The sequence below is a fragment of the Perna viridis genome, chromosome 5, assembly GCF_037379345.1.
Source record: "Perna viridis isolate PV_CMFRI_1.1 ecotype Kerala chromosome 5, ASM3737934v1, whole genome shotgun sequence".
Classification (NCBI taxonomy): Eukaryota; Metazoa; Mollusca; class Bivalvia; order Mytilida; family Mytilidae; genus Perna; species Perna viridis.
Window position 1 is genome coordinate 34894284 of NC_142449.1, and position 9592 is coordinate 34903875.

At 32.6% G+C, this 9592-nt stretch overlaps 2 protein-coding genes across 5 annotated transcripts in view; one reads left to right on the plus strand and one right to left on the minus strand.

The window, feature by feature from the left end:
• Positions 1-4542, minus strand: part of LOC148617213 (cilia- and flagella-associated protein 44-like) — a 35071-nt gene extending 30529 nt beyond the window's left edge. Inside the window, exons 1-2 of one of the 2 annotated variants that reach the window (XM_088584696.1) lie at positions 4465-4542; positions 211-1224 (exon numbers count right to left, since the gene is read on the minus strand). In XM_088584696.1, the coding sequence (XP_088440822.1) occupies positions 211-1224; positions 4465-4510 (1060 nt within the window). In that variant the 5' untranslated portion in view covers positions 4511-4542. The remainder of the gene's footprint in view (positions 1-210; positions 1225-4464) is intronic. The other variant, XM_088584697.1, reaches the window with a different exon arrangement.
• Positions 307-9530, plus strand: LOC148617214 (uncharacterized). Of its 3 annotated transcripts, none has more exons than XM_088584703.1 (6): positions 307-398; positions 6157-6292; positions 6859-6939; positions 7683-7931; positions 8941-9018; positions 9406-9530. In XM_088584703.1, the coding sequence occupies exons 1-6, from the start codon at positions 368-370 to the stop codon at positions 9446-9448; spliced, it is 618 nt and encodes a 205-aa protein (XP_088440829.1). In that variant the 5' UTR covers positions 307-367; the 3' UTR covers positions 9449-9530. The 3 variants fall into 3 exon arrangements, with proteins under 3 accessions (XP_088440829.1, XP_088440831.1, XP_088440830.1); XM_088584705.1 differs by lacking the exon at positions 307-398 and adding an exon at positions 934-1067; XM_088584704.1 differs by lacking the exon at positions 307-398 and adding an exon at positions 5628-5780.
• The last annotated feature ends 62 nt before the right edge of the window (positions 9531-9592 follow it).

Consider the following 9592-nt stretch of genomic DNA (forward strand, 5'->3'; position numbering starts at 1 on the left):
AAATATAGTATTCATATGAAAAAAAATACTGTTCAGTGTACATACAAAGTGAAAATGACAGTCATTTTGTAGAATAGTCAGTTTATACAATATATTCTGAAACAGAGAAGTTATTAAGTGAGTTCCTTCGATATTGCAATTTAACATGCTTAAAGATCTACAATGTTGAAGCTCTAAGCATAAAAGTGTTGAATATTTGCACAGAAATACCATATTTTTTATTTTCTTTTGTAACATCAAATGTCAAATGTTCCACCATGGGTTGTCTCCAGTTGTCCATTTTTTCACCTTTAACCTTTTCTTCTGCATCACTTGACAAAGAGTCATTCAAGTTACCTATGGCAATATCATCCTCAGCTTCTTGAAAATGGCCTCTTTTATTTTGATCATCTATCAAGGTAACATTCTTCTTTTCAGGGTTTAAACTGTAATCTATTGTGTATCTATTACACGCTATAAGTACATTATCAGATTGTTCATCATGTTCTACTGAAGCCGAATCAACTGTTGATGCTATCATTGATGACACAAGACCTTTGTTCAAATGTACAAGGTCACCTCCTATCTTTTCAGGTAAGATCACATTGATTTCGTCTTCACTGACCAAGTTGACATTTTCTTTGTCAAATTTTTTTATTATTTTACCAATATCAACAACTGATTCTTTCATTGGAATGGATTGTTCATTCTCATTCATATTACTGGACTCAGATATCAGCGTGCCCTGACCTTTCCGGTTTCCTTCACAGACTACTAGTTCAGAAATTTGATTGACAGGCCTATCTGCAAGGTTATCTAAATAACTGGTGTAGCTTACAGGTCCAGGCAACAACTCATTCACGCCATTATTTTGCAAGATAGCCTCATCTGGACCAACCTCATTTACTACAGGAGACTTAAAAGGCTCAGTCTCTTCTTGATTTTGACTATCATGGACATTCTTTACTTTAGATTTTCTTTCATTACCAACCATGCCTATGGGTGGAAGAATTCTATCTGTTGAAAAGGATTCTACTTTCTGGTCAATATCTTCTTTAGACTTTTCCTTCACTGGAGGCAAATGACTGGTATGTGGTATATTTTTGCAATTTTCACCAGGCACATGTGGTTCATATGTTGGATCGCCAGCATGGTTCAACCTGTACCTGCGTATTGCTTCAGCTCTCAAATGTGATGTAGCTTGCTTTAAATTCTTCGATGTTTTATTTTTCCAATATCCTACACCTTTTTTCAAATACATTACATACATTAGCATTTAAAAAAAACAGCTGCACCATGGGGTGCATGATACACCCTTCCCCATGATGGAGTTACAGTGTGTCATATGAAAAAATATGAAAAAGTCCCATTTAACTCCAAAACTAAAAATCTAATTTTCTCCAAGAAGTACAGATCTTTAGACAATCACAACAAACAATTGTATACAGTTTGAAGTTTATTGTAAATAAATTATATATAACATTCTTTTTTTCCAAAATATGGGATGACATGTAAATTCTTGACCCACCCCTTTTGTAAATAAAGTCTCATATCTCAGAAACTGAAACTCAAATGTTCTTCAAAAAGTATACTGACCATTAGACTATCATAAAAAACATTTGTGTAAAGTTTGAAGTTCATTGAAAAAGAGGTTCTGAAATAAACATGTGACATGTTAATGTGGACAGAGGAACAGACCGTAATATGACATGTCTTTGCAGGGAGTATAATAACTATATTTTATCTTTTTATTTCATGGTTTATATATTCTACACAATGTACATGACTAGCAAAGCTTGGTTAATCATTAACAGAAACGGTGTCATGTGATTAATTTGTCCTTACATATAAAATTCCAGAAAAATATTCAATTTGCTAGATTGGCTGCCCAGAAAAAGTAATTTAAATCCTATAAAAGTTTATTCTAGGTCAAATTTCATTTGTTTCTTCATAGTGTTATAATTTTTAATTACTTAATTTACCTTATATAAGATATTTGTCTTTGATTAAACAATATAAATTAGGTAATTGAAAATTATAACATGATGAAGAAACAAATGAAAATGAATCTAAACAATGAAGACAAATCATACATGTAGCATGACTCATTTCACATATTCTACAACTAAATTACATTTTTATTTTCTTGATACACTGTGTACTTCTAAAGACATGTTCATGAATATGTAATTGAGTTGTAGAATATGAGAAGTGGAATGAGTTATGTTACATGTATGATTGTCTTCATTGTTATCATCTGTTTTCTCCTAGATTTGACTCCCTTCTACCTTTCTTTTTCTTTCTTCAACTATCTTTTCATTTGTTTTTAAATTTATCAAAAACTTTTCCATTTTTGAATATTCCCTCCCATTGAAGTTTTTCATGTACTTTAGAGTAACAAAATAAGTACTCCATTTTTTAACTCATAATTTAAAAATAAAATTATATTTCAACAGATTCATCATCATGAAACAAGAAAATGTTTATCATTTGCTTCTTGTTCATTTTTATTTTGACAATAAACAACTAATTTGCAAGGTAACAAATCTTAAATTGCATTGTACCAAGATAATTTCGTTTGAATACTGATACGAGATCGGAACCATCGCATAGGTTTTGGCACATCCCGTTTACTGGGTATTGAAATGGCAGATCGTAAACAATGCTTTATAAATCAATAAAATTGTGCATATCATGCCAAAATTCACTGGACATATTCAAGCTAAACTTTTAAAATGTAGTGGTGGTTTCCCACACTGTTATAAATAACATTTGATAAATTTATGAAACTTTTGGAACAGAAAGGTAGTAGACACAGATTTTTAGACCAGATTAAATTTTTTATTCAGGTGGAAAACTAAGTGTGCTATTATTTCGTTCCAAGAGTAACAAGCTCCAGAATATATTAAATGTATATATTCTTCACATGCGATTTCACATGTAAATGAGTAAAAGTACATGTTCAATGCATCAACAATTAACACAGGGTAGAACAAGGGTCCAGAAACAGTAAAAAATGGCAGTCATTGACTGAAACATTTTGCAAATGACCAACGGCCATTCTCCAATATCGGACATAAAAAATTGTCAATCCTTATAAATTACAGTCTGTGTGGTTCTATTAGTGTATTAACATTCTGCCTACCTGTCTCCTAATTGCTTATTGGAAATTAATTGATAGGTGTGTGTCAATATTAGCCAATGTGCGGCCACCTGTGACTGTAACTGATTAGTTGATTGCATAATAATTTAGAAGTACATGTGCAGCACCATTGCGTATACAAATTAATTGAAATGACCTGGAGAGTTTTCATACATTTATTACTTGATTTAATTAAGAAAAAAATTGACAAATCCATCATTTTCCCGCCAATCTTTAAGTGGTAACGAAAGCACATGTTGCTGAAACTACAATCAGTCGTAGTTTGTAATTATTTATTTATCAATTGAATCTTTTTAACACAGAAGTCAACAACCCATTTAAATCAATATACATTCTATAAAATATAAAATGTATTCGCAATTTTTTCTCTTATAAATAGTCATTTTTTATCACTCGGAAGTTTTTGGCTGTTTGTCGATGTGATGATTAAGTCGGAGAAATACGATGTTTTGTTTACATGTTAGAACATCCACGTGCGGTAAAAACCAAACTTGTTTGCTCTTTCATATATTTTGTAAAAGACAGAATACGTGATGAAATAACACATTTTCCAATATTTATCTTTAACTACAAAAATTTGGTTTTTTTTTAAAGTTTATTCTTGATCTCAGCTTGTAAAAGATTGACACAAACGTCAGCTGAAGTTTGATAAAATGACCGACATGGACTGTCAAAATTTCCGGACCCTTTGGGTAGAATGATTAAGAGAAATTTTTGTAATTTTTTTAGCATACAGGAATATGAATCAGGAATTGAACTATCACATATTGGTGTGACATGCATGATTTCAACCTTTAAGTTATCAAAAGGGTTTGACTTTGAAGTATGATACTCTGCTGAACCATGAAAACAAAACAAATTCAACGGCACACTGTCCTGACTACCAATCCAAAATATCAATATTAAAATAAAATTTTTAGAATGTTATAAAAATAAAGCAGACCAGGTATCCACTTTTGTGATATTATCACGATAGAAACTTTGTTTACAAGAATAGTATAACCTATATTGTACATTGTAATCAAATTGATCCCTCATCATGACCCATGACGTAATAGGAAAAAGGGAAAGTTCGAAATTGTAAATATTATCATATATGCCTTCCAAATGATGGTTAATAATCTTTGAATCATGCAATAACAAATGAAAACTGTGTTCAATAACGGGCACTGACATAATCATTCCCGTCGACATCAAGGCTTTCTTTCCAAGAAAAGAAACCTCGTGAGTAAAAACATTTTTTGTAGATCACCTACAGCTCTTTTTTTACATTTAATCGGTTGTATTTTAGTAAATTAAATTTTCAATTTGGTGCAATTTACCAGTTTCTTCTGGTTTTGACTTGGATCTATCCTCTTCGCCGTCCATCTTGAATTTACACCGTTGCTACGGTCAGTGCGCATGTTTGTAGTAAGGGAAATTACTCTATATTTCCCTCGGATTCTCAACGAACGGGCACCTGCGTACCATTTTTTTCGGTTGTATTACACGCATTTACAACTTAGCAGCTACACTGCAAATACGAGCAGCTTTTATTCCACGGAAAAAGTTCCAGTGCAGAAACTATCAGACGAAGTATATACATTAAAAGCTTTTGTAAAATACCAACTGTTGAAGATATGAGAGCTAATTATAATGATATTTTATGATAATATTATGATACTAATGTAAGTGATAAATGGTTTAGCCTCTTATCTTACTTCTAGGTGCATTGAATATTTTGTGTTGTATACAAATTTGCATGGTGAAAGAAAACTAGCATAAACAAGGTTTACCCAAAATTTAAACACTGACCTAAAATTGTCAGTTATATTTAAAATTAATATTGTATTGGAATACAATCACTGAACAATGAAATGTGATAACCCACTGTAATAATTTGTAAACTAGTGTTATTTTGAAAAGTTAGTTAAAGCCAGATCATAACATACAGTCGTATATCTATCAATCGTCTGTTAACCAATATATGAAAAAAATACATATCAAAACAAAAAATATGTCAACAAATGTATGAACACCTTTTTCAACAGTAGCCATGCTAATTATTAAACATGTTATATGTATTTACATACAATGTACATAACAGTTTATATTGTGTTGCTTATCGAATGTAACTGTTGTACCTTGTACTTTAGGACAGTGCTCATATAGGCATTACCTGCTGCCTGATCATATTGAGCCTTATACTGAATAAAATATTTATTAAACTATGAAAATATAATTTAAAACTGAGACTTTTTATTCAAAATTTTTCACAAATGGTGCGCCACGCTTAGTTTACTTTCGTTGACCATATTTAATTATATTTTTTTAATATGCCCGAACGACAACGTACGTAACTTTTCACAAGTGATGAATATCAATTAGAAAACTCCTTAGGGTTTGGCATGTACAAACAGCTATTACAATCCATCACAGTATACAGATACAACATTTTGATGACAGTGATTGATAGTAAAGGGTAAGAAATTAATTATTTTGATGTTTAAACAATGTACATCACAGGAAGTCTAACAATGACGTTGTAAGATCAACCAAAACATTCCTACATGTATATAAAGTATTTCGCATCTTGTACGGGAGGGTAAAGGACAAATTGTAAGGCATCAGGAAATGCTACATTCGACTTTAGCATTAGGTAGGTTGCATTTTAAAAATAATACATGGATTCAGAATAAGAACAGAAAATGCTATCTTTTAAAAGCATTAGTGGAAATTTTATTTACCCGCCATCATAACCACACAAACACGTGTTTACTAAAGAATTGCTTTGGTAATGTCAAAACCTAAAAAGTTTTGTTTGTTTTTTTTTATCTTATTCTGGATATTTTTTTTTAATATATATCTAAGTATTGTATCCGCCTACTTTACCAATCATGGAGATATTAAATGGATAGTTTTAACTTAAAACGAAAATCGCTTATATTAGTTATCAGGAACTAGACTTTTATCTTATATATCATAATGCTATAGATTTCTAACGCAACGTAACTCTTTAAATGATTTTTTTTCAGTACTGCTAGGAGTCTTGTCACAGGTATATGGCGTTCCTAGGGTAACAGAAAATGCCCAACCTAGCTGTCCTAGGTTTACGACCAGATACGAGGGGGACTCGCTGGTGATTGAGGTAGAAAAGGGAGAATGTGAAATGTGAGTAATTTATAAAAAAAAAAAAAAAAAAAAAAAAGAAATTAGCGTTGAAACTGATATAATCCATTAATTAGGTGTACTTATTGGTCCTAGAATCTCATGAAACCTATGAACCGTTTTTTCTGTGCACCTTGTTGTTTTGACTACCATCGATACTTAACTTGCATTTTCGTCGCCTTTCTTCGATTTTGAGTTATTTCTAGTATCTCTCTCTTGCTTTCGTGTTTTCTGACTCCAAATTTTACATGCACTTATAGGTACTCTATTTTGTCAATTTATTACAGTCAGTTCTCCGGTTCTCTACAAATAATTTCTATCAAAGAAATCATTGACCAAGAAATGTATCAAATATTACAGCCACATATTTGGAGGTCTATGATCGAAGACTATATGAATTTGCTACAATTGTTTGGGCAATTGAATCAGACGCTGAATATGTATCAATCCCAGCCTTTCTATTAAGTTATTTATAAATTTTAAGATACCAAGTAGATTATGTTTCTGGTTTATATTCAAATTATTTCAAGACTTTAAAAAATAATTTTTCTACATGCTTTACATTTCAGGGTCTTTTCCTCTGTGAACATGCACCAGGAAAATTCAGCTAAAACGAAGTCGTTTAAGAAAAGAGTAAAGACTGCGCTAAGGTAAACATAAACAAGGACAAAAATGGTTACACACGTGCTGTTTTTAGAGGACGAAGTCCTTTACAACGGTATTTAATGGAAATAAAGTCATAGCTCTGACAGGAAGTCACGTCTATCGGAGCTTCACATACTAAGTTCTTTATCTTCGTATCTACTTCTCTAAAAAGCGTTTTTATATGGTCTTCAATAGTTATTTAAAGTCATATACTTTTTTTTTCGTTTCTGACGGCTTTAGTCAGAATGTCCGAAGTACGAACACTAAGTTATACCGGTCTCATTAAATAGTGATAAGAAGCGTCACTTGGTGACAAAAACTTTCAATATGTTTAGAAAAGGCGACAGTAGAAGGAAATAACAAGAAGATTTTTAAGTATGTCTAAATATTCAACTTCGTCCTCTTACATGTTAACTTACACCTGCCACATATTATTAAAATGTTTTGTTTAGTTCCTCTGTGTTTTCTTTCTGTCATTGTCTGTTGTTGTAAACTGTAATAAACAAAGTTGAAAAAAATTCTTATGTTAGTCTTCGAATAATGGCTCTAATTATGGCGTGTTTCACGTATGTAGGTATTGTAATATTTTCAGACGCTTCCCAATCGGCATATGTGTTATAGTATTGCTTATACATACGATAGTTATTTAACAAAACTATTAGTATGTACATATATTATATTAGGTTTTTGGTATCAAATCTATATGTAATACATTTGTATTACAGTTAATGATTCTTCGTTTTTGTAGGAACGTCAATTATCCATCACTTTCTTTCCGGCCATTATTGACCATATCAGAGTTAGGTACTAGCAACGCCGCTGAAGGTTCCGGAAATAACGAATTATCATCCCAAAACCCAAAACAGGATTCGACATCCGGTAGCGACCGAGCTTGGAACCCAGAAGTGGGACTCAGTAAACGATGCACCAAGAAAACATATTCTTATAAAGGACCTGTTTTCGTATTAAATACAGTACCAACCGGAGAATGTCAACTGTAAGTTCCCTGCCACATTCCATTGAAAGCAACAAAAAATATGAAACGCTCTAATATATGCAATACCATAAAATACGGCTTTTCAGCAAAATACCCTATTATCGTTAAATATTGATTTAATAGAAAAAAAAATATTAAGTTGATGTTTACCATCTTCATATTCTATCAAACCTGCTGATTTCCAATGATAGCCGATAAAATGTACTAATTTCTCTGTATTAGATTTTTGCCCCGTGTAGGTCCGGGTGTTAAAAAAATAGGTCTGCAGCAGCGCTAAGCTTGTCGTAAAAAGCGACTAAATAGTGCTCAGAAACCTAGCCAGGGGCTAGGCGCTCTGCCCACAGAGCAACTGGGATGTGTGCCCCAGGTGGTGGAATGGGGTACCCCTGGCATGTTACATGCTGGGGTTGTCAGGCTATAATACGGAAAACCTGACCGCAAACCATAGTGGTGCCCCGTGTTGGGAAAGATGCCACGTTCCTCGCGCGTTAAAGAACCCTGCTGTGGTATTCGATAGGAGTAGGAACCTTTGCGCTCCGCCACAGGAGGCTAAATTGCCCTACCTTACCCATCCCCCTTTTTCCAGTGGCAATCAAAATTTGTCGACCCTATTATCCTTGTGACCCATCCTTTTTTTTTTCTTCATTTCATGTTCATTTTATCATCCATTTCATGTTCAATGTCTGAATATAGCTGAAATATTGCTGCTCGGACGTTAAACCCCAACAAACAAAAACAAACAAACTGTATTAGATTTAATAGGAACTGTCAGCTGACGGTCAGCCTCAATCATATCGTGCAAATGACTGACTTACACTGTGTTACGAAAGATTTTTTTTGGATTTTAGTGGTTTATATCCGCACAGTCGAATTATCTGTTAGAAGCAACGATGTCCTAGCTTTATAATGCACGAAATGAAGGGTGTAACGGATATATGGAAAGTGATATCGTTTTCAACTTTATTGTTGTAGTGTTTTTTTAATTACATATATATATATAAATTTATAGAATGGTTGTTGCACACGGAGAGAAAAAGAACAAAAAATCCAGAAAACTAAATAAAGAAGGAAAACCAAGGAAGCCAAGGTGGGTTTGATTTCCATCTCCTTTTGATAAGTTTTTTTTTTTTAAAATGATATGTATGATACGATACAGATGAAAAATTAAACGCCCCCTAAGAAACATAAGTTCGCACCCACAATTTGTACCTGGGCCGATCGAGTTTTCACAATTTCTGTTCAGAAGTCGATCACGATGTCACAGTATTAAGAGAAAATCCACGTGCCCGAAACCCGTCATATTGTAGACATTTTTAGGATCCTTAGTATATGAGATCCTTAATTTTTTATCATGTTTTTTTTTTTACTTCTCTATTATTAAGCGCCTTCCGCTGCCATTTTAAAGTCACTTTAAAATCAATAAAAACAACTTTAAAAATGTGTTACTTTATATATTTTTATGTCTCTCTTGCAGGAAAAGGGTGGTATTCGAATATTTAGACGAAGCATTTTTCTGAAGGCTCCATTTTATATTATATATCATAATAGAAATCCACTAATATTTTTGTACTTTTATCTATGAATAAAAATGAAAGGTTATTGGTCTTGACACTATTAGAAGATACACTTTGAATTGGTGGCAGGCAGTCTTACGTTCCCTA

Bases quoted from the DNA above. Each gene is read 5' to 3' on its own strand.
- LOC148617214 (XM_088584703.1), top strand. From the start codon at position 368: ATGGCCTCTTTTATTTTGATCATCTATCAAG. The intron at 399-6,156 runs GTAACATTCTTC...ATTTTTTTTCAG, and splicing joins TATTTTGATCATCTATCAAG to TACTGCTAGGAGTCTTGTCA. The intron at 6,293-6,858 runs GTGAGTAATTTA...TTTACATTTCAG, and splicing joins GAAAAGGGAGAATGTGAAAT to GGTCTTTTCCTCTGTGAACA.